The sequence below is a fragment of the Gavia stellata genome, chromosome Z (assembly GCF_030936135.1).
Source record: "Gavia stellata isolate bGavSte3 chromosome Z, bGavSte3.hap2, whole genome shotgun sequence".
NCBI lineage: Eukaryota > Metazoa > Chordata > Aves > Gaviiformes > Gaviidae > Gavia > Gavia stellata.
The window spans coordinates 9,385,033-9,410,047 of record NC_082637.1 but is presented as its reverse complement, the minus strand read 5'-3'; the positions used below and the strand labels follow the sequence as shown (position 1 = coordinate 9,410,047).

General features: G+C 42.7%; 1 protein-coding gene across 47 annotated transcripts in view; it reads right to left on the bottom strand.

Moving 5' to 3' along the window:
* The window catches only part of CELF4 (CUGBP Elav-like family member 4), a 685,725-nt gene that overhangs the window by 201,474 nt on the left and 459,236 nt on the right, over positions 1–25,015 (bottom strand). For 12 of the 47 annotated variants that reach the window (XM_059834366.1, XM_059834377.1, XM_059834401.1 and 9 more), the window contains exon 5: positions 23,463–23,481. The exons of 25 other annotated variants lie outside the window; for them this stretch is intronic. In XM_059834366.1, the coding sequence (XP_059690349.1) occupies positions 23,463–23,481 (19 nt within the window). Of the gene's footprint in view, positions 1–10,938; positions 10,956–23,462; positions 23,482–25,015 lie in introns of all 47 variants that reach the window. 10 more of the 47 variants (XM_059834415.1, XM_059834375.1, XM_059834395.1 and 7 more) reach the window with 1 other exon arrangement.

The window sequence follows — 25,015 nt, the reverse complement described above, 5'->3', positions numbered from 1 at the left end:
ACAAATTCAAGTTGGGGAGTCACATATGTAAATTATCATTCATGCATATATATCAGGCTGAATACCCATAGAACACAGTGCTGAAATGGTTGGATTTTCACCTCCCCAGACCTGGATTTGTCCCCCCTGCCCTAAAAGGGCAATCCAGTCATTGTTAATGATAGGATCTTTGCTGCGAAGGAAGGACAGCCACCACAGAACAAGGTTACTCACACAGAAGGCAGTGCAATACAAGTGGGTTGCATGAAGCATGTAGATGGTTATGGTAGCCTTAAATCTTGTGAAATTGAGCACTTCCCAGTCTTATGAAGCACTTGTAAACTGTTCCTCCTGTTCTTCACTTCCTTTAAGGACATTTCCATGCCATCCCAACTGTTTTTCTCTGTAGATACCAAACAAACCCTGAGGGCTATGAGGTTAAGAAACTCTTCACAAAGCCTTGGGTCTGTTGCCTATGAAAGGAGGGCCAGAACCATAGCAAAGGGTTGATGGGACCCTGGAGAAGCTGTCTAGCTCAACTAGCATGGTGCAGGACTAGCTTTGACTATGCTATTACTGACATTTGCATTTCTCTCATTTTTAATCTGCCTCTAGTGATGGAGAGCCTCAGCCTCCCTAGACAACCAGTTCTACATCTTTTCTTTCCTCACCATTAGAAAGGATTTCTTTTAGTCAGAATCTTTCTCCATTCAATTTCCTGCCTCTTTCCAGTGGCAATAAGGAAGGGAATAGACTTTCAGACAAACAGCAGAAACCCCGTTCTCTGATTAAAGATGTCCATTGTAACATCCATTAAATGACTGGTTCCATGAGATGCAGACATTGATACAGGGCAGCGAGTTATCCTGACAGGGACAAGGGGAAGGACATGTCCTTCCACTTTCTTTAGCCAAACTTTATCAGAGCCAGTCTTTGAAAATTCAATATTCATTCTGAGCTCCCACTTAATAAACTTGGCAAACCTGACATTTTTAAAACAAAACAAAACCATGCTGTTCACTTTCCCTTTTCATTCTTAATTGGCCCATCTAAAAGCAATCAAGTGAACATTTAGCTGTGGTAGAAAGAACTGCAGGAGACCTCTCCTCCAAATGCCATTATTCAGGAGTGCACAGGAGTGTGGATATGTTTATGGAGAGTGGGAGGCACTCTGCAAATTCTCTCTGAACAGTAACAGAGGAGCAAGAGGATACCCAGGGCTGGGACCACAGGGGGATTTAGGCATCACAGTGCCCCAGTGTCGGGGACTAGCTGTCCAGGGGAAGTCACAGCCAGCTATGCCTGTGGCTTAGGCTCCCTCGTTGGGTGTCAGGGGAAATTAAGAATAAACTGTATAAACAGCACACTGAATTGGGAGCTGCCTAAACTTGCCAAAATGAAACACTTCAGAGAAAGGGATCTCTTAAACCCCATCCCTCAGCAGGTCTCAGATACCACCCTTCGTTAGGGGATCGACTTGCTGGGATTTAGGTGCATGAGATGCTACTTGCACAACATGCCCACCCAGAGGAGGGCCCCCTCTTGACCAGCTGCTCTGTGAAAGGAAAGGTAAATACCAGGCTCTAAAGCAAGAGAGAAAGAGGTGTGCATAAAGCATGGCTGTAAGCCTGTCTCTCCCACAGCTGAAATGCAGACCTGCTAAAGCACTTAATCTGTTTCATGTGGTAATGGTATTGGAGGTACGGAAATCCTGGCTGGGCTGCTTGGTGCGTGTGATGAAATAAATCAGGAGTAGATCAAGTTAACTTTTCACAGCAGGTAATACAATTTCTGGAAATACATACACAAGTGTGTCTAGGGCAGGAATCAGATTTCAACAGTGGAGCCATACAGAACGTATAATTATATTTTGCATTTTTAATAGACTTATTAGCATAATAATGCATTAGTCTAATAGAATATTAATGTTATGCGGAAATATTAGCATATTACAGATCCTTATTCATTAATATATTAGACCCTTATTGTATTAGTGGCACAATCTACTAGAGAAAATGTTGCTTTGTGTCTGATATTGGAATCCAAGAAAAAATTGATATGGCCAATAGAGAGCTTCTCTGTGTCACAGGCATGCCTGGGTTTAGGTGTTAATGCAAGAGCTAAGAAGAAAATGCTTTTGCAGGCAGAAAACGGTATTTGATATTTGAGCAGTTTTCCCACTTTCTCTGAATTCAGCTTAAAAACTTTTCAAGCTTTTTCCATTAAAATATGAAAAATTGCAGTGCTCTAAATCCTAAACCCGCAAGAATCTCAGAGCAGGAGGAAAGAGAGTCCCTTTTCTGGCATTCAGATGCCCTTCTAAAATGTAGGGAACTGAGTTCAGATCATTGCTCTCCCACCATTTCACATCCTGGGGAATGCCTGCTCTGAGGACCTGGTGGCCTCTCTGGTGACCAGCATTCCCCTGCAGAGCTCCCCTGTGTCGGGCACTACCAAAAAGTTCATCTCAGCAGCTTGTACCCTGATAGTTCACAATGGGGATGAATGACCTGCCTACCTATTTATCTGGTTTTCTGGCATTGGTCCACTTTCTATACCTCCCACCAGAGCGGAGAAGACTGTCCTGATAAAAGTTTAATTGGAAACATTAGCGTCCCGTGAAAAGACCTGAAACATCCTATTAAGGCCCACAAAATTCTCTGTATCTGACTTTGTCAGATTGACATCAGCCCTGGAGTCCCATCACTGACCTGTTCTCCCCATCCACCCCTTATCAAGGAGTGAGACCTCTTTGAGCTTGTGTTGCTATCCATGTCTTTGTACTGGTGAAAGAGATTCTGAGGGCATTTTTAAGGCAGGGTCCTAGGACAACCAGAATGTCAAAACAGGATCCCTTTTTGTGATAGGGACTCAATGCCCCCATGAATGGGACTGTATAATGCAGTTGTCTGCTCAAGCTGCATACTGGCCTGCATGACCCCGATGTCCTTATGGCAACTGAATAAACATGCTCTATAAGCTACAGAAAACAAATATCATCTAGCGACTTAATCCCATGTCCCTCATTCACAGACAGACTGACAAACAGGGCTAATTCCTCTTATTAATACTTTGAGTATAGGCAGCAACACTGAGATGACTCATAGGTTGGATTACGTGCTTTTAGCAGAATAGGAAAATGTGTGAAACAGAAAAATGAAGAATGTCAGTAGGGATGCAGAGTTTTGAAGTTTGTTGTTTCTCTTTTCCTTTTGCGGAAATGCAGTAGTCTTTTCCAGAGGCAGATATTCTCCATGCTCCAGGTAACCCTCCCAAGTAAGGACAATAAAGAGAAGGTGAAAATCATAATGCTTACTCTCTAGAAAGCATTTGCATCTACCTGGCACTTCTGTGGCATCAGGATTGTTTGAAATTCTTTCTAAGGAGCACAGCAAAGTAGGTATAAGTAGGTATTTTACTTTTAAAAATAATATACTAGATTCCCAATAAACAAAGCTGTTGAATTGAATTGACTGTAGTGCAAATTTTTCTTAGTCTTACATTAGAGCCAACGGGCTGTTTTCCTGGGCTTTTTTTTGCTTTTTTTTTTCTTGATGCATTTAAACAGCAGCTTTTCTCTTCTTCTTGTGATCATGTTAAATGTTTAATTGCTCTTTGCATTTGCTGATGGCACAGCATAAGCCCCTGCAGTAAAAGAGATTTGTGCTAAAACTCAAGTGCTTAAGAAATGAGGAAAGGGGTTATATTTTGGGTCAGTTCAATTATCTCTATTTTTTTGGAATTATATATTAATTTTAATATAAGCTGCAGCACAGACGTGCAATTAGCATTCAGACAATGTGAGAAAGTCTTGCCTGAAGTTAACTGATGTGTACAATCCATGCAAGGGATTCAGGGAGGTTATACAGTGCAGATCACTGCCGTAGCACAGCTAAGCCAGGTCCTCAGACGGTGTAAATCAGCACTGTCAATGGAACCGCTCTGATTTACACCCACTGCTATTTGAGATGGGCTCAAGATGACAGCATTGGGATCATCACTTGAATACAGACTTTTTCTAAGTTCCAAATTACATTAAAGCCATCCAGTTAGACTGAGAGCTAGAAGCTGAAGCAAGCCTTTTATTAGCAGGTATCAAGCTATTCAAAACCAATGTCAGCCACTCCAAATAAGCCCGATTTAAGTAATAAGGAGAAAGCCTTGCCCATCAGTCCAAGACAGATACATTTATATCCCATTTTGAGTTAAACCACTGCACTTTCTACCCAGCATAAAAGGGATGTTGAGCACAGGAGAGCCAAACTACTCTCTGGTGGGACCCATCTCCTTCTAAACTAATGCTTCAGGTAGCAATTGGTAGATATTTACCCTCCTACCATGTCTGGCTCCTCACATCTGAATCTACTGTAACCCCTTAGCAGGGTTGACCTAATTTTTTTCCTGAGTTAAGACCCTTGTCTGGTGAAAAAACCAAGCAAACAAACCCCCTTTGTTTCCAGTCTCAAAACTCCCAACCAGTTCGAGCTGGGAGGTTCACTCAGTGGTTTTGTGAAAGAGTCTTGACTGACAGAACCTGTCTAAACTCAGAGAATTAATGAGCTTGTATTCTGCAACGGACTGGGAAAGGAAACCAGCCGGAGAGACTCTTGATACGACCGTTAACGCTGCTTTGTTACCGTCCTTTGTTCAGCGCTTGTATAGTGCCCAGCAGACAGGGGCTCTGCTGCCTGGTGGAGAGGGGGCCCAGGTGATCCTGAAATGCAATTAATGCGTAACAGCTTCAACCAATCCATCTAATTTACTGCTTGCATTTCTCCTGGGCTTGCTTCCCCCTTTATTTTTTCCTCTCACCATGAAAGATAGCCACTCATCTTTAAAAAAAAAACAGGGGGGGGGGGGGAAGGAAAGAATACACAAGAAATAACATGTTTTTTTCTGGATTCACCCTGCTTTTTCCCTTCCTGAACACTGTTTGGGGACTCTTTTATTTAACAAAACAAGGTCAGCTCATCAGCACAAAAGCTGAAAGTTTCACGGGGTCCAAGACTGCTTCCATCTACGCAATTACTTTTTAACACATTCTGAGTTAAAATTATCCCCTCTGAGCCAAATGCAGATTGACAGCCAAACACCACACAATCACATTTTGTTAATCCATTTACAGAGGTGCAAATGCCTGATCCAACACCGGTTTGCTCTGACACCACGGCAGTGTTGTGGGGTTTTCTCTTTTTTAAAAAAAAAAAAAAACAACAGAGATTTTGGGAGGGAGACTCTTGTTACTGTGTAAAGGAGAAGAGAGGGATTCTAGGAACCCCTGGGGCTGTGGGATTGCTCACCATCATCTCAAGCCTGTTTTGCTTGTTTATAGTTCAGAATGCAGCTTTTGTGTCAAAAACTGAAGCCTTTAACATTTTCAAAGCCTGTCTTCCTCTCAGCTGTGGTGCACATGCTGATGGAGCAAAACAAGGGCACCCAGAGTTCAGTAGCTCTTATAATTGGACCTAAACTGATTTCAGTCTAAGGTCAATTTGAAGAGGAGGCTTCAGATGCCATTCAGAAATGACAGAAAAGCGCGATGTAAGCCCTAATATTGCAGGAATAATATAGCACTGATCAGTTAGAAATCATTGCTGGAAAGTTGCTGTCGGGATTGTCTTGCTCGCACATGAGCTATGGATCTAGATCATTTAGACAGACAGATAGACAGACAGACAGATATGGGTAAGGAGGTGAGATTCCACCCTTGTCGCTCAATGATCCAATTTAACCTGATTTTCTTCTATTTAATTTTGTGTGTCTTACTACAGAGGTGTCTATAACCTCATTGTCTAAGCATGGGAAACATGAAATTGGACTAATCGGTAATAGAGATAAATAGTTATACCATTCAACAGATGTGTATTTATTACTGCATACCTAATTCCTCTTACCTATTCTTCTACTTATGTATGCATCTTTCAGTTTTTAGTGCTGCTGGAAAGGGAAACATTCAAGGCTTAATATTTGTCTGCATTTTTTTTTAAGTGGTCGATACAAACACAGACACACACAGCTCTGCAGCAAACTCAGCCCTCTTGAAAATGGTTCGCTGAGTGCCTCTGAAACATCAGTGTGAAGGCATTAGATCGCACACAGGATACTCAAAAGCTGTGCCAATATTGAAAATTCACCTACCCCATTTTCTTCTGCCTTGTCCTGCACGTAGAAAAGCCACCACCCCTTCACCCAACCTTTAGAAAATAACTGGTTCCCACTGTATTTTGAAAACACATGTGCTCATGTGTGGGCTATTGCTTTTGAGGATAAATAGCAGGGCTGGAAAAAAAGGAGGAAGGTATATGATATGACCCTTTTGCAAACTCACAGATGCCTTGGTTGACATCAGGCAGGGTTAGAGTGGTGGAGCTGAGAATGGTGCCCCTTGTCCCACCTCCTAAGCAGAAGAACAAATTCCCAACTTCTACCTCATCTATCCTTAAGGAAGAAAAGGCTCAAAGGGATCTGCTGCCCACCCACTGTCCCAAGGACTCAGGGGCTGAGTTAATCCCATCACACTAACAGAACATAACAATGTGTTTAGAGTACTTACCACATTCCTTGAAATTGAAGAAAGTTGCCGTGGTTATTAGTAGCTCCTAATGATATTTGCATAGATTAACAGACTTTAATGCAATCATGAATGCTACAATCCCGGGGAAAATAATGAAGAAATCCATTATGAGGTAATAAAGTAACTAAGTCAATACAGTAATAATTTGATCCCATATTAGTAATAATTTCATCTCCTGCTGCAAGGCAATTTTAATGCACCTACCATTTCTGGACAGTTTTATAAATATCACCTTTGTTTGAGATAATTAATTAGCAAAATCAAAAAATATATTGCTGGTATTTTATACGATAAATTAGTCATTAGGTTTAAACTGGCAGGCTGTAATAAAACTTATTAAGATAAATGTGCTGGGATTCTTAACACTTCAGAGAAGCTGTTTTCCTCTGTCTTAAGGCTCTTCTGGTGCAAAGCTATTATAGCTGCTGGGTGGTTTCTACATATGTTAAAACCCAATTATGAAAATCATGTTTATAACCCCGACTTGCTTAGCAATAGGAGCTGAATGCATTAGCCCATACCTGCCCAGTGGATGAGGCTAAAGTGAGGGCGAGGTGCTGAGGGCCCTATTATCTCGCTTCCCATCATCAGTCAGAGCCCAGAGCCTCCTGCAAGACTGAACTGAAGTAACTTCACTTCAGAGGAACTCAGGTCCAGTTCATCCTGCTGATATAGGGGAGTGTTTTGCATTCTGGGGCCGGGAATTGGGAGAATGTTAATCATTAGGGGGGTGGCTACCAATTCTAGTTTTCTGCTTCTGCTCTTATTTTGTGATTACTGAATCATTTTTTGCTTTCCAGAAGTGCCTGGAAATCACAACGGACCTCAGCAACATCTGTGACAAAGTGGCCACTGGAGCCAAAAGCTACTACACTTTACAGTGACCACTGTTTCCAGCCCTCTGAAATATTCCCTCCATGTGGCTGGGGCTTTGAGAAAGGCTTTGTTGTGTGTTTGGGGAGCTATCCCAGCCAGATGGCACAGGCTGGATGAGACTGTCAGAACTGGATGGGGACCAGGTTCTTGCAAGGAATGCAACTCTTGCCATCTAATGAGCTGGTCTTGGCTCCCTGGAAGACTGTGCTGTGCGGACAAAGCAAGGATTGCCATTCTGGGCTTCATGACACCACTATCCAGGAACAGGGGTATTAAATCATTAGATCGCCTTTTCAAAGGGCATCATATGGGTCTTGCTCAGACATCCCCTGAGCCAGTTTGCTGTCATTTTCCCAAGGCACTACCGTTTCCCACTCTGGCCAAATTTGGCCCTTTCCCCACAGTTCCCTATCTAACTGGGGTTTCCAAATTCATGTCACTTTGCCTTTGGAACGGTAGCAAATGACACAAATTGATGATCCATCAAACTCCAGTCTTCCGTATGGGCCAATTCTCAATGTAAAATAGGAATGTCCCCAAAACCTCATTCTCATTTATAAAAAAGCTCAACAGGGAGTTCAACATTTAGCTGGGAGTAGGCCATGAGTGCTGCTGGAATGTATTAAGGCAATATTATAGCCAAGTTAACAGTCAAAAGATAGAGAAGGTGGCAAAACCCATTGCTCCCCCCCATTCAGAAAACCACCTGTGGTGTAATACCTTTAAGGCAGCAAAATATATTATAGAGCTAAGAAACTCTACTGTAGAAATGCTCCCTTTCCTAATACATCATGGGCATCACTCTTGAAATAAAATGATAGAATCAATACTTCGTCATACTTGTTTAGTTTCTTTGTGGAGAACAAGTGTTTTTGCCCACCAAGTAGCAATGCCTTCACTTTAGGGCTACTTTCTCACTGATATACAAAAAGTGCTTTATGTACAAGTTTAGTTTAGGAATCTCATAAGCTCTGGAACGCTGGAGGCTGGAAGAGCAAAAATCATTGTACAGGCACTTTGTTCTGATAGTTTTTCCTAAGCATGTTCTACTGGCCAATGTCAGGGAAGGATATTGGACTGCATGAACCTTCGATACGACTCAGAATGGCAATTATTATATAATCGTATCACATCCTAGTGCCAATTGGCATGGGCCATTGCATTCGGTCGGTAGGCTGTATGCCTTACTTTTCAGTGAGACCTTATTAAACTTGAATTTCCAGCCCTGATATTGGGTATGTTAATTGGAAAGCTGTTTAAAAGTGTTGTGACGTGAAGAAGACTGCAAGTCTAGGCAAGGCCTCAGAGAGTATTCCATTTGCTGTTATTTGTAGACACATGCCAACCCCACTGTGCTCTCTGTTCTACCATCTCTGATTTGGTGCTTTTGAATGCACAACATTTGCTCTGAGTGCTCAAAGGGGAAGGCATTGTTCTTCAGGACCAGCTTTTTGGGTGTAGGTTTCCTCAAAGTGATCTGAGACTCCTAATTATCCATTGGAGCTATTCCTTTGGCTGATCTCTGTCGTGTCTGCTGTGTGATGGATGCATGTAACACAAGTTCTTCTCAATGTTTGTGACCCACAAGTGATTTGGCACCTCCAAAATGATGTTTCAGTGATGTCTATTGGGTGGATTGTCTGTTGGCTATTACACTTCTCTCCCCTGCATGAACTGAGATATGGAAACACAAAATAAAAAGGGACCATTTTTGAATTACCACATGAAACCACTGAACTAGTAAGGAGAACTGTAGCTTATTGGTAACCCCATCCCACCCCTCTCACTAAGGCCTCCTGGCTACACAGGATGAGGTGACAAAGCATTTAGGGACTGCTGGGGAAGTCCTGGGATTCTACCCCTTTTGGCCAAGTTGGAAAAGCTCCCACGTAGCTGGCCATTTTGGGCTTAGCTGGTTTGTGAGAGTTTTTGGGGGCCTTGCTGCTCAGACTTGTTTTGCACCAGGGATCCTCAGCTCCGTGGTCACACTCAGCACCATTAAATAAGACGACCTCAGGGGTGAGGGTAGGGAGGAAAAGGCCTAGGCATAATCCCTTCAGCATCTCCTGTGGAAAAGTGGCTTTAGCGACAAGCGTCTCACAACTGCCATTCCCACAATCGTTCCCCTTGTCGATACGATGACCTTTCAGAGGCGGAAGCTCCTTTTTATTACTCTGTGCACTGGGGTAAACCAGGCCATGCTGTGTTATCTACCCAATTTATCAACACTATTTACAGCAGGTCCATTCCACTGTCAGGCTTAACTCAGTGCCCAGAGACCCGGCATTGAGAGAGGAGGCGGCTGCTGAAGAGAAAGAAATGTCAATTCCAGCCTAGTCCCCTAAAGTGAAATAAAAGAAACAAAGTAAATAAGGAAGGAGAAGTAAATACAGTATCTCCAGGGTGATTACGTCTATCTAGTCCAATACAGGCAAGCATGAAACCAATAGAAACACCGTCTTATCCTCTTAGTTATCACCACACACAGAAAGCCATCTCTTGGTGGCCTAAAAAGAAAGAAGCATGCCACATCCATCTTTAATGAATATGACATATCTCTCACCCGCTTGTATTTCAGCAACCCCAAACTACTGAAAAATGAGATAGGAGAGTCTGTTCTCCCTGTTTGCTCTGAATCATGAGAATGGATTAAAATGATTTTTAGTCTGCTTTGGTTTTTAAGGATTACTTTGGGTCACTTTGTTTTCTTTCTGCTCTTCTGTGCTTTAAGGGTTCAGGTTTGCCAGCCATTCTCAACTCTGTGATCAAGATGTAATCTTTTACTCTTTTTAAATGAAAGAAAATCAGGCTGTTATATGCACAAATGCTTGTAAAGGCTGCAGGTAATTGGAAAACATCATGTATCATGAGACTCACTGTGAAATCACAAGCGTAGCAGTCTGCTCCCTCCACCACACTCAAGTCATTTGAGCCTTGGGCCTGCCTTTCTAGCAGGTTCAAATTCACTGAAGCGGCAAAACAGGCCATACCCCTTCCCCTGTGGTACCGCTGTCTGGTCTGTAGGATCCTTTGAGCCATGTGTTGAAGGGGATGTTGCTCTGATACTTCACAACATGTCTCAGCAGATCTCAAGATCATGTCCTCCTGCCGTATCATCTGCACTCCCCTCTCCCTTCAACAATGATCATGTCATGGCCATCCATATATTCTTCAAATGAGTAAATATATTCATTATATATTTCTCTATCTTACTCCCTTGCACCCTGGATTGATATCAGTCCTTGATAGCTACACTAACTGAAGACTAAACAGATAGCCATCAATATCTTGGATTTTGTCTTGGATTGTTTAGACCAGTATTGAACCATCACATGGATGGTCCATGGGGACAGTGATGAACAAAAGAATTTATTTGTTTCCCTACAGCTGAAATATGGCCCCCACAAACCCCACAGCTGTGATGTATCACAATGTCTGGGCACAGTTAGAAATCTAACTCAACCACGTCCTCACAGATTTACAAATCAATCAGACCAAAATCAGGAGACCTGGTGGAGGCTGTTTTCTTAAATCATATTTGAAATGTGAAATTAAGAGAATGGCAAGAATAAAACGTGAAGGAAAAGATCTGTGTATAAAGAATAATTCAGTCAGGTTCCACTGAAACTAAGGGCTCTGTTCAGGTTTCCTATTATAATTACACTTCATTGCTGCTTCTCTCTGATGGCTGCCTAGGAACCAGCCTTTGACAGCCCTCCCTCTAAAGCAGGCTCTCTAGTTTATTGCTTTCTTGGAGTTGGGAGCCATACGTGTCTACTCCAGGCACCTAAACCAGATGTCTGGCTGAGGCCCTAAAGAAACATTCTGCTTGCACATGCTTTCAAGTCAGAGCTTCATTCTAACCACCATGGACTTTGGCTATGAAGCTGATATAGCAGATGACAGGAAAGGAGAAGACAGTAGAGATCAAGACCACATTCCTGTTCATCCTTGTAAGTACTTCACCAGGGGAGAAGGGACCCAGGCCAGGATGATGCCTCATAAGGGGATAGTTCCTTGACACTGCACGAGGCTTGCTCACAGCGTGGTTGCTGACCACCTCAGGTTCCCCATAGCAGGAGCAACAAGCCCTGGGTGCGTCCAAAGGCAAACCAGAAAGCATTTAACAGGATTAGCTTGTACAAATTCCAGAACAATCATCCCTCCTGTAATTCCCTTTGTAACTCCCTCCTTATTTACCGTGGTATGCAGAATGCAGCTCAACGCTGGTGGTGATCTGTTCCAGTGTCGCTATCATTCAGCATTTGGTAGCTGCCTCCTGAGAGTCTCATGGTCATTTGGACACTGCCAATGTTGTGAGATACCTTTAGGAGTCCTATCTGATTGGCAGTGAAGTGTAACACCACTAGCACTGAACTTTCTGCAGTGTCTGTTAAAGATAAGGGAGGGAAAAAAACTTGAATAATTTATGTAGTTAGTTTAATTTAAATAATTTATATGCTAAGCATTGCAAACAGAGCTGGAGTTGATAATGAGTCCGAGAAGCACATTTTGAACTCAGTTGCAGATTCTACTGCATTGTAATTCTTGCAGGATACAGGATTTCCTAGCAGTATAAAGGCTGGGGAGTGTAAACAAGGTGGTTGCTTGAAGAAGAGTCTGTACAGACTCCTTCTTTACCAATTACCACCAGATCATCTTACATTCTCTATAGCTTGTTCAGTTTGAACCTCCTGAAATTATCAAGAGCTGCATATATTTCCCCAAGCTGCAGAGAGAAGCCTGGCTCCTTTGTTTGACAAATAAGAGTTTGTAACTGGTGTAATCTGTAATCAGGAATCAATTAAAGAGATATCAACAGGAAAAGAAAGATAAGGGAAAACCAGGAGAAAATCAATGAACAACATAAGGGAATTGATCATTCAAAGGGTCTTTCTTAAGCCACTGGGTCCTCTCAGAGGACTCTTTGCGGCATGTTCCATAGGCTTTGTCTTTTCTTCTTCAGATGTTTTTTTGGCCATTTTACATGAGGAAGCCCTTTTCTTTAGCAGTGGGGGAAAAAGAAAAGAAAAATAATCGAAGCCCCCACCCTCCAGGTTCATTGAGTGGCCACTGCCTTTTACACTTACAACGCAAGTGAAATACGTCTGAGAAGTTGCTTAGAGCTAAAGAAAATTGATGCTAAACTTTGTGAATTCTTGCACACATTCACAACTAATATCTCCAGGAACACTTTAGAGGATGTACATATCCTCCTCAGGGATGCGAGCACCAAAGGGATCACTAGCACATACCTCATGAAAAATAATTTCCCACAAATCCTTACACAGTTTAAGAACCATCTTTGTCATAGTAGACCAGTTATTTGTTACTGGCTTCTTTTATCAAGATTTTTTTTTCTGTTTGAATTTCTAACATCATTAAAAACCTACTTACTGGTTTCAAAGAAGCCACTAAAACAGCAGCAATGAATCCATATTACCAACTGCAGCAATTGCTTTGAGTGTCAGGATATTTCGTGTTGATCCATGACTCCTCCCAGAGTTCTGCTGCTATGTGTGCAAATCACAGCTTTCAGTTAAAAAATAAATACCACCTTTCCAGACATGAATTGCTGTGAACAAAAAAGGTTGAAAATGTGAAGCAAGTCCTGAGCCCTGAAGACTTGAAAACCACAAGAGAAGTGAAAATAAGCCACAAATTTAACCGCTGAAAAAGAAAAAAAAGTAATGGTATTTAAGGTGATCAGTGTTATGATTTTTAGGGGGTCTTATTCATCACTTTTAAACACCTGCAGGTTGGCACAGTCGCGAAACCGCGAAAGGCTTTGGAGCTTTTTCTTGTAAAATGCCAAGATTTGTATCTATTCCTCTTATCAGTTGTACAATAGTTAGGGAATTCACATGCCCAGTGAAAAAAATTCTGACGGTGGAGCAGAGAACTTGTTTCAGGGGCTTTCCAGGATCCCAAGGGGGTCAAAGACAAAAGCTTAATGTGAGCAAATCCAGAGGTTATCCTCCTACCTAGACTGCCAAGGAAGAAAAAGGGAGCCCAGGCTCTCTTTGTGCCCCACACGTGGACTTGGGAAAGGTCATACAAGTGCAGAAGACATGGTTGTGAGAACAGCTACCTCAGGTGAAGGACCTAATTGCATTCCTAAAAGTAGGAAAAGTTTTGGGAAGCTGGGGTCATCGTCTCTGGGACCAGGTTTTGCTAACTGCCAAGACGTGCATCTTCTCCTATCTCAGTCGATACTTCACGTAAGCAAAGCAAAATTAAGGAGAGATGAGCTCCTGCAGTCCACACTTAATATTTCTCACTGAACCCCCTACCCTTTGCTTGAAAAAGCGTGTACTTCAGTATTCGAAGCAATCATTCCACTGCCGTCTGCCACTGAGTTTTAGGATCCCACATTTAACAAGAATAGGAAGGCAGAAATTTTGTTTTGGTACAGACAGCATTTTTCTTTTCTAAACAGAGTGTGGGATATGTGACAATGAAACCTACTCTTTACTAACCACAAACAAAAGCAGCAAAGTGTAGCTGGCTCCCATCTCCTTAGTTCTAGTAGTTCATTTTATACATCAAAAATTGCTCCAACCCCTCCTGGTGCTGAACTAGATGATATCCAGAGACCTCTTCCAACCCCAGCTATTCAGTGATAAACTGAATCTAGTTGAACTATCTTTAGAAAGTAAGAGGGGAGAGAGGAGACAATCAGGGACTGGCCATGTTAGGTATGTTTCATAGCATTTCAGCATGTAAAGGTGGCTCGAAATAAAACTTATCCAATTGAGTTAATTTCTTCTCAAATTTGTCAGCAAGCATTTTCAAGACAGAGAGTCTGGATTTACACTACTGATCAGTATTTAGCTCAGCCAAGGATGAGATAAAGCCTGGCAAAGAACAGCAGACTTTTATCTATAGTAGCGTTAAGTATGTTGGGTTTTGGTTGATGTCTCTGCAGCTGATATATTGTGGGTATTAAAAGAGACAACAGAATTTGCTGTACTGAGCTGTACAGTGTTGGTCCTTGTCTTCTGCCCAGATGGTGCTTGCTGCCTTGGAAGATGGTGATCTCCCCATTTCACCCCCATAATTCACTGGGTCAATTATGCAAAGCTAGACAGAGAGAGCAGGAGAATTATTTCCTGACCCCGTGCACCGTCAGTTCAGAGATTCCTTTATCTTTAGCTGGTGATGCCTTGATACCAACAGGAAGTTATTGCCATTGCTGGTAAAAAAAGGCATTTCAAATCCATTACAGCAAGATATGTAATGGGTTTTCTTTCCATCAAGATCTCTTTGTCTTGTTCAAAACACAAGCAGGGATGAGCCTTTCTCCCAGTGGTGGGTGGTAACGGTCAGAGCTCCTTTGACCTCCTTGCATCTGACAGCCCTTTCCCTCTGCTCTTTAGGGAGGGAAAGGTTAAATGTCACCTCTGCCTTTCTTGTTTCCTTCCCTGTTGCTCTCTGAGAAGGAAAGGCCTGAAATTCATATCGGTGACACCAAGTACGGGGTCTGCTGTGCTACTGCACTTTTAAATTAACAAAGCATCCAAGATTCTCTGTCCTCCTCTCTCTCTGCCTCTTGGCTTCTTTCTTTCTCATTCAAGGCTGAGCTGACCAAGAATTCCCTCTACCTGATTTCTGTCTAGGACTGAGTGTCCCTGCTCTGCCCTCCCAACAGCAGGCTCAGCTTTCCCTGTTCCTCACTGATGATGGGACTTCAGCAAAACAATGGGAAGAGAAGATTGGGGGGAAGATGCTCATACGCATCTGTGTCTCTCTTGAAAAGCCACAGGGCACCACCACACCACGCCACAATACACCTCTCTCTTTCTTTTGCAAATACGTGTTTCCACACATCCTAAAAATGTTTTCCAACCCACCTAGCCCTTTCCTTTCTTGCCTTTCCCATTTCCTTAAAATCCCTTCACACAGTCTTTTTTTCCCTCACTTGCTCTGAGGGACTAGAGGAATGAGGTTGAGTTCACCAAGTTATATGTTTAATCCTTTTTCTTCCTTCTTACCATATTTACCACCACCACTAGCACTACCATCACCACCAATCTGGCTGCTTGGTGTTAAAATCTTGGCTGAGGCAGCATGGAGAAGGTAGAAGAGGACAACACACATCTCAATGTCACCATGGCAGATGTAGGGCTACCTTTTTTTTTACCGCTTCTGCCTAATCTTGGAAAGAGCAATTGAAAAAGAAATAGGGAAGGAATTAAAAGGAGACATAAACAAAGGTTCCCTTATAAAGAAGACAGGCATTTAGTTAGGCAGCTGGTGTAATCCACTTTCAATTACTGCTCTTTTGCTAGATTCAAGAACCTCACAGACATGAAATATAGCTCCTTCCCCTCTCCTGAACTAATGTATTCAGGACCTGTAATTGTGTATGATGTGCATCTACAACTGTGAAGCTCCTCACTTTGTAAAGAACATTCATCACTTCTTCCCTTTCCTGGACTACTCCTGCCCACCTTACTGGTGAGATGTAACTTGAAACACTTTGGAAAAAAACACCTGTGAACCATCAGGGTATTTTTCTTTTAAGGCAAAGACTTACATGGGGAGTCTAAACGAAGCAACCTGAATTGCTCAAGTCACTGAGTTTGCTCAAGCCTGAGGACTGCATTCGTTATTATTATTGCATTTAATTAGTAATAACAATTCATCATAAATTATGCAACAGAAAATAAGTTGTGTTCCCTGCTATGAATGTCTCAAAATCTAGTAGACAAGATGCTTTATGGAAGAGCGCTGGTCAAACTGACTGAAAACACAAATACCACATCAAATACAGCAAACACTTTTTTTTGTGGGTTTTTTTTCCCTTCTTCTTCAAAATTTTGCACAAAACACTTAATTCTGCCTTTCAAGAATGTGTTTTAGGTCAAATGTCCTCTTTTCTCTGCTAAACCCACAGATCATTTTCTCCTTTAAATGGGGATAATTTTCTATTGTTTGAAAAAAGGTAATTGAAGGACTCATGATGAAAGTGGAATCTTCCCACAATTCAAATAATAGTGCTGAGAGCCATTTCTTGTGAGAGCAATAGTTTAGCTGTCTCACGTCCCCATCCTTCACAGGGCTGGGCTCCCCTGCCAGGCTACAAATCCCATGGTGCCCCCCATCCACAGCATTTGCCTGAGGCACTGCGACAGCTCAGGTCTGGCCGCCTGGAAATTGAATTTCAATTTGAGAAAAGTCTAAATGTTCTTCTTCAATCAAAGATGTCAGACTAAAAAGTTTCAGCATTTCTGGAACTCCTTGTGCCAAGACGGGTTTTGATATTCCGCCTTTTCATTCCAATTCAGGACAAAACCAAATGTTGACAAAACTGTAATTGCTTAAGTCAGCTTTCCTATTTAGGTTCGTTTTGTTAGAGCAAGGCAGAAGACTGTGAGGACATTTCTACTTCTGCTTAGTTCATTTAGGAAGTTTTAAAATAAGGTGGAATCAGTTGCCCTCTTAAAGGAATAACAGTGTTTAGTTTAAGTGTTTTAAGTCAGGGCCTGGTTAAATGGTACAGTAATCCAGGTATATGGCACTAGCTAAAGGATTACAAAAGCTCTGGGCACATGAAACAAAGTTCTGATCTTATATACTGTTGGTTCAAATGTCTTTGATGTTTTTGATGCTTTAACTGTGTTTCAGAAAGTTTCAGACTGAACCTAAGGTTCAGATAGAATCTGGGATTAATGCCCAGTTGTAGAAAATCTATTTTCTACTCTTCTATGTAAAACCAATGTTAAAACTTGAAGTTGTAGCAATGCTCACTGATGTAAATGGGATTGTGTGCTCACACCTGATATGGATAAATTAACACTGCAGTGCTTAGTGCATAGCTCCTGTACTAGAGATTTTGGTGCCATACATGATCAGTTGCCCTCTGTCAGGGGACCTGATATACCTCTGCCACCCTGCATGCAAAAAACCCTGCAAGAAACCCAAAAGGTGGATGATAAATCATAAGCATTAGTAGCTCGATAACTTCAGAGCATGTGGCTACATTTCAATCCAGTGTAATTGCACTAGTACAAGCCTGTTGCAGATGAAAATTGAGGTTCATTCCTGATTTTAGAGCCATGGACAAAAGTAACTACAATATCATATACCTGTGAGATGGCACCAGTAATGTTTAGTCACCTCCAAGTTAAATATAGATTTTCTTAACTGCTAACCCTGCCCAATTCAATTGTGATCTGAACACTAAAGTACCCGGCTCAGCATTTCACATAACTGAAAAGAAAGAAATAAAGATTCCACACTTCATAACCTGCAAATGGCTACACAGAGACAGACCGTGGATCCATGCTAGCACATCCCATCTCTGACAAAGGCCAGCAGTGGATGCGTTGGAAAGCTCTGTAAGAGCAGGTACTACTACTGCCTGAGAGGATGTCTTCCTTGCCTTGAAACTTAATTGATAAATTTGTTGACAAGGCGCGTGACACAGAATACCATCGTCATACACTCTTTTACAGGGAGACTGACGAAGTGGAACTATCACCCTTCTACCAACAATGGACTTTGCAACACTCATTCAGCGACTGACTGTCAGTTGTTGGGCTTTTACATTGCAGCAAGGAAAGAAAAGGCATTTCAAAACATGTTTGCGAGACAACAGAAATCAGGAAGGGATACTCAAGGGCAAACAGAGCACCTGAAACTACTTGTAATTCACATTTTGTTCCTGAGGAGGTAGCGTGTGTTGGCAGTGTCCCTTTAACTGCATTGACACCGCAGAGCCGGCAGCAGCAACTGATTCTCCCTGCCAGTAACGAAGTCGGTGGCAATTCAAAGACACACTAGACTCTGGCAAATGCAAGGGTGCTGCTTTTGGTGCCTTTCCTGAAATACCTCACTCTTTAATAATATTCCTCTTCAGTCCCCTGTTTCTCAGGGCACTTTGTAAGTGGACTTTGGTCTCACAACAGCCCTTACAACAACTAACCCATTTCCATGCGGAGGAACGAAAGCAGGAAGAGATCAAATGCCTGTCCTGAATGCACCTGAGACCCAACAGCAGCCAGTGTACACCTCTGGGATAACACGGGCTTGAATGACAGACACATCCTTTTTTTAACCACTTAAGAATAACCCCATGTATAATTTAAATAATTCTGCCATGCATTATCATCGCTTAGTTGATCCTGACATATGACAGCTGCTAACTAAACAAGTAGCACGGGCAATAATACAAATAATGTCTTTTAAAACCAATTTAGGAATCGAACAGTTGAAGCAAGGCCTCATTGTATGGGTGATTACACTGAGGCGGAGTGAATCAGGTAGGAGCCGCCTGAACTGTCCAAAAGCCCAGCTGACCTGTGGTCTCAATCAAAGCTCTTCAGCGATTCTTTTAAATACCTAAAGATGATGAGGTTAACGTGCACTTAGAGTTACGCTTCTGACTCAAGTGGAGAAACTAGCTCGTGTTCTCAAACTGTAACAAAAACCAGGGCAGTCAAAACAAATCTTCCCATTTACTCCAGTGCTTTTGGAAGATACTCAGTGAAAACAGAAGTGACCTTTGCAGAAGTGCACAAAGTGACTGACTAACAGTTCTCCTTTCACACCTCACTGAAGGCAATTCTCAGTTTTGTGTGGCATGTATCCTCTGCTCTCTGCAGACCACCACTGAAATCACCTGAACACATGCACAGAGAAGAAGACATCGAGACAGTGCCACCTCCAGTCTTCTGTTCAGCGCATGCAGTGACAAAGCAAGGCACTCTCCTGCTCTCAACCCAAGGATAGCTATACACTGAACCCTAGTAAAGAGACCTCTTCTGATCCAGGATGAGCATTAAGATGGAGAGTTTGGCTATATGTTAACACCAAGGAGATTTTAGGGCAATTTACCTATCTCTGGAGACTTTGGGCAATTCCTTCTTAGAAATGCCAAGGACTTCTTCGCTTCACTATCTCTCAAAATATCTGTTAAAGAAAACAACGGAGACTGTAATGGAGAAGTGAGGAATGGCCACGTACTGGCCATGAGCACCGGTCTAAAGGAAGTCATGCTGTATTGGGGAGACCTTTACCCTCTTTTCTGCAATAACCAGAACCCAAATGCACCACAGACAGATTAGCTAACTCTAGCTACAGGCAACAGTGACAGTTGACCTGAAGCTGCTTTCCTGGGGGCCCAGTCACGGGCACTCTGACTGCTGAGCAGTTGGTCTATGCTTGCAGGAACAGTTGCCCACCCTTCTGAGACCAAAACAGCTGCCCCTGTGAAGGCAGTCATGATGTTCGAGGGCACCTTCACCAGGGCACACATCATGATAGCCAAACAGCCACTTGGCATGGCCCTCAGTGGAGAAGTGGACCTTCACTGTCCAGTCTGGATAGCTATGGTGACAGAGGAAGATATTAACCCCAAATTAAACTGTTTCAGTAACAACAAGGGTCAAACTTCTTTCCACTCCCTGTTGGAGTGCAGGGTGGCTTGTAAGCAGTGTATTGCTTTCAGCAGGAAAATCAGTTTTCTGACTGCGTGTAAGAAAAAAAAAATCTGAAACCAACAAACAAACGAACAAAAACCCCCCAGGGAGGCAGTGGGGAAAAAAAGGGGCAAAGGGGTCCAAGTGTGATGGTAAAATGTATGTCTCTCTCCCTAGACACATAAACACCCAACCCTATCTTCTGAACCAAAATCCTGATGTTGGAAGGCATGCAGGCTCAGAGGAAAATAACTGTAATTTGTGTGAAGAAGGCATTTGCAGCAATTCATTATAATTCCTTGCTTGCTGTCACCCGTCTCTAAAGTCACTGGCAATGCAGTACTTGTGTGAAGTTATTAAGGCCAAACTCTCTTTAGATTCATGGCAAGTGCCGAATGACAAGGCGAGAGCCCAGGCAGTGATAAAGTGAAGTGACATGCCATACCCCCTTCCTCTCCCCCACCCCATCACCACCATGCCAAGGATGAAAACACGGTGGATTTTGCAAATGAGAGCCACCTCTTCTCTCCCTGCCCTGTGCTGGGCTCTGCCTGCCACACACACATCTCCTTGAAGCATGCACCCGGATGAGGGGGCAGGAGGGAGCGGAGGAAAGCAAAGGAAAATGTGCTTTTCCTCACTTTCCTTCCATGAAGATGACACAGATTTCTCTCAGAGGTTCCAGACAGATGGCATGTATGTGAGAGACTGAGATAGGCAGGCTGGGCAGAGGAGAGATCCAGGTGGGAACTTCTCAGCTATCTGAGATAAAGTCACCTCTTAAAAAAAATTAGGTATCTATATATATAAATCGATTGCTAAGATATCTATATCTAGGTTTATCCCTATCTGTGTTTTGCTCTCCATTTCAGTAACCCCCAAGACTAGACAGAGGAGAGATGAATCTCTTACAGCTATACAGAATTCCAGCAAATAAAATGTGTAAGGAAAAGGTGATCACTCTAGTGATCAGGGCTCCTTTCACACTGCATTTCCCTGTACCCTCCTGTTTTCTCTTGTATCCTTGGCCTCTGTGTTTTTTTCCTTCCTCTCCCCGTCCCTTCTTCTCCTAAGCTGGGCAGAAAAATCAGCTTAAAGGATAATACTGCTCAGCTTTCAGTAGGATAACATAGCCAGCCCACAGGGAAGAGAAAACCTCAAACCTAACCAGAACGATGAAAACAAGCGGGTTATTAAAGGTCCTCCTAAAGTGACAGCTAAACTCGTGTTTGCAGATACTTACAGGCTGTTGCTCAGCAGTGAGGATCTCTGGTTCAAATCCAAGTGCTTGCCAACAGCAGGGTTGTAGTGGGGAAAAAAATCCTCTCCTCTCTGCTAGCCCCTTACTCTGGAAAAGCCATATGCTATTTCAGCAGTGTGGGGATGCTCATAGGCTCTAAGTATAATCAGTCAGAAGCCAAAGAGGAATTGCCTTGCCCAAAAGATTTCTACAAGTTAAATTAACCTGCAGTCAGCTTCTGCCCATGTTAGGTTTAAAACTGCAGTAAGACCTATATTGCCAAAACTTCAAATAGGTGAGCAAGGCCATTAAGAGGCATCTGATGGTACTAAATATTTAACCACTGTCCGCAGTGCACTCACACACTGGGTTGTGGCCATCCCTTAAGTTATCCTTCACACTACGGTAATGATGACTTATCTCGCCTCCCTGTAGGCAGGGGAGAACATGTAGACCTTTTGAAGTATGTTTGAAAGTTCAACACATCCGAAATCTTGGAAAAGCAGGCTTGCAGTCTTCTGTAATCAGTGCCTGCATCCAGGGAGAGGTCTATCAGCAGCCAACCCTCACTGTTCTCCCAGGAGGAAACACCAGTGCTGTTGACTTTTCTGATCCTAGCATGGGGAAAGAGGTTTTGCTCCTCAAATGCCTGAGGCATTTAGATGAAGTCTCCCTCTTGACTGAACCAGATAAGCTCTTGGGGCATGGGTGCTCCACGACAAGAAAGGAGAGGGGCCCCAACTCCCGAAGGGAGCAGAGTACTCTCACTCCACTGAAGGCAACAGGAGTTGGGTCCTAAAATGCATTGGGGAACCCAGGAGTGAGTTAACTGAGCAAAGATTTAAGGGCACAATATAAATGCACCCACTTGTTTAAATTAAAATTGCCCATAACCCTTTTATTTCCTTGCATCTGATTCTTCCCTGGCAGATGACAAGAAATTGCTGGTCGTTTGCGGTTTTTTCTTGCAGTGAAAAGCCACAATCAATCACGCTTTCTTCTGACCCTGCAGTTACAGGGAAACAGAATGACTCTAGGCTATATTTTCAGACTCCACAGGTTGCTCTGACTCTGTATTTGGTGCCCCCTCCTCCCTCTCTGCCTCCATGTTATAAAAGATCAGGACTTTCTTTTATAAAATAGTTCTGGCATTTCTATTATCACACATGCCTGAGAACAGGGATGCGATTGCACTGAATAGTGTGAAAAAAAGAAAGGAAAGGGGGAAAAAAAATAAAAAAAATCAAAGCACAGCCGAGTTGATTATTTAAAGAGCTGGGTGAAATTTGCCATCCTTTTAAGGCATCCTGGGCTCTGGAATATCACTGTGTCACTTAATGTTTGCAGTTAAGTATTTACAGATCTGTTTCCATGGCAACCGATTCTTCAAAGTTACTTTTACAATTCTGTTTTCTAAAATGTGTTTCTTTGGTTGATTGCACAGGGATATTTGGAAAGCAGCCAGGTCTAAATCATGATTTTTTTCCCATTAAGGAGAGGTCCTTTCTAATCATGTTTAGTTAGTTCTTTGATGGCTTTATCTTGATTCGAAAATGTATTTTGTTTTTTGTTAGCGGATGGGAGAGGGAAGGGGGGAGAACATGAACAAGCATCGTGGGGCTTTAGTAAAAAAAAGGTGTTGGAAATTAGGAATGTGAAATAACCTTGTCTGAGTTGATTTTATTTATCCTTTCATTGTTTAGAAGAGTAGGCCTTTAACCACAACAAAATAAATAAATAAATGACCCACTGACAGTTCGCATGCATTTCAAGGCCACGGGAGAAGATGACTCACTTATTAATTAGTCAGGGAGATGGCAATACGGGGAGGGATAATGAACACTGGAAACAGTGCAGAAACTGAAACATACAGATCCAGTATGTGCAAGGGTTGGTTGCCCCAAGCTGTACTGAGATACCTGCGTGGGGCTGGTGAAGGTTGGCCCCACCAGTAAGGAGACACCTCGTGAACCAGTAGCAGGGAAAGAGTCATGAGCTCTGCCACAGCTTCCTTTGCAACTGTGGACCAAGTAATTTGAAATGTGTCTTTACAAAGACATGAAGAACTTGTGCAAGTGTCCTGAGCCCACTGACTTATGCTCTTCCCATCACTGCAGCACCATCTCCCCATCTCTCCATCTGGCCCCCAGTCCATCCCAAGCACGCAAAAGGGAGGACAAGAGATTAATCTAGAAAGCAACGTGTCAGGAGCCATACAAGTACATGGGATAGAGGGGGAAGGGATGTACATGTCCCCTGTCATAAGGTATTGCCCCTACCTGAAGTCAGAGATAAATTTAAGCTTGTCAGGATGTCTGAGAAAGGAGTGTGCTTAGCAGTGATTTAGGAATGGTGTAAACTTTGGCACGTGTTGGAGGGAAAATTAGCTCAGATGTGCTTATAAACCTCACCACAAGCAAGAAGTCCTGCAATGCTCAACAAGCCACCTCTCAGGCAAAGATATCCCTGCTGATGAATAACGTCAAGTAGGGGAAAGGAAAAGTGTTGAGTTACTTGGCTGGACCCACTGGTTGGGGTGGCTGAAGGTGAGCCTTGAATAATCATTAATAACCCACTCCTGTTCGCCACCACGCAGGCAGGGGTGTATATCTCAAGGGAAGGGGCAGGACCAGAAGACAGAGTATTACAGAGTAATCAGAGTATCACAGAGCATTAATCAGAAAAGATTGGTGGGGTATCTTCCATTGATAAGGTAGACTAAATATGGATGGATAATTATGATAGGATGAGGAGGGTGGGGGAGATGGATAGCCTGATCCATATTTTCCTGTGCTTTGTGTGAGACAACATCAGATGGTCAAATCAAGGAATGGGGAGGCAGGACTCTGGGCCTATTTTCTATCTCTGCTACTAATTAAATATGTGACCATTCAGGCACTCTGTGCCTCCACTAACCTAAACTTCCAGGACTGTTGTCAGGTTCAGTTAATTACTGTCTGCAAAGAGCTTAGAAAACTACACAGGAAAGATGCTAGACAAGTATCCTGGTTTTAATGTTAAAGTTCAAAATATTATAATTGGCGAGCTGAAAAGGGGTGTGGATCTGAAGCAACAGAATTACAGGAATGCTTATAAAGTGAAGAAAAATGAAGGAAAAAATAACTTGAAGAATAAAGAGAGGAAAATGAAGATCCTAGGCAGGTGACGTGCAAGGCGAATTTTGTCTGACTGAGATAATAAGCCACTCTTTTGAAACTTTTTCACTTTCTCCTCTTGCTGCAGAAATGCTCCATTAACTCTCAGGAAGATGATTTACCATTTGCCCTTTATAGACAAAGCTGAAATAGTAGAACATCGTAGCAAAACATATGACCCAGCTTTTGGCACACCCTGTGGCTCCAAACCTTTAATGCACAACACAGAGTCTTGGAATCTGAAGGGAGATGATAAAGAGACACTGTCTTGCTACGGTGTTTATTAAATGGACAACAGCTACTAAGAGGACCAGGAGAAGTTGCAGGGGGCAGATTCCTTACTCATGGGGAATGGAGGGACTTGATTTCTCCTGATTTATTTACCCTTCAGTATATTGGGTGAAAAGAAATCTTCGTGATGCATGACCTTGAGGACAAAGAAACAACGGGGGGGGGGAGGGGAGGGGGGGACGACACAGTAACCTCAAAGGAAACTCAGAAAGGAGGGTAAAAGAAGAGGAAAGAAAAATAAAAGTTAAACATAATAACAATGGCTTTTGGAAGTAACCTGCTATATTATTAATTTTGATTGGCTGGTAGGTGTTCATAGCCTCATAAAACAGGATCCAAATCACAAAACCAACAGGTAATAATAACTGCTCTTACCGCTTCCTCTTTCTCTCCCCAGTCATTTGTTGGCTGGTCCAGCTGAGTGGCCTGTGAGTAAATGGCTGTATGAAAAGAGAATGATCTAACCAGCTCTGGG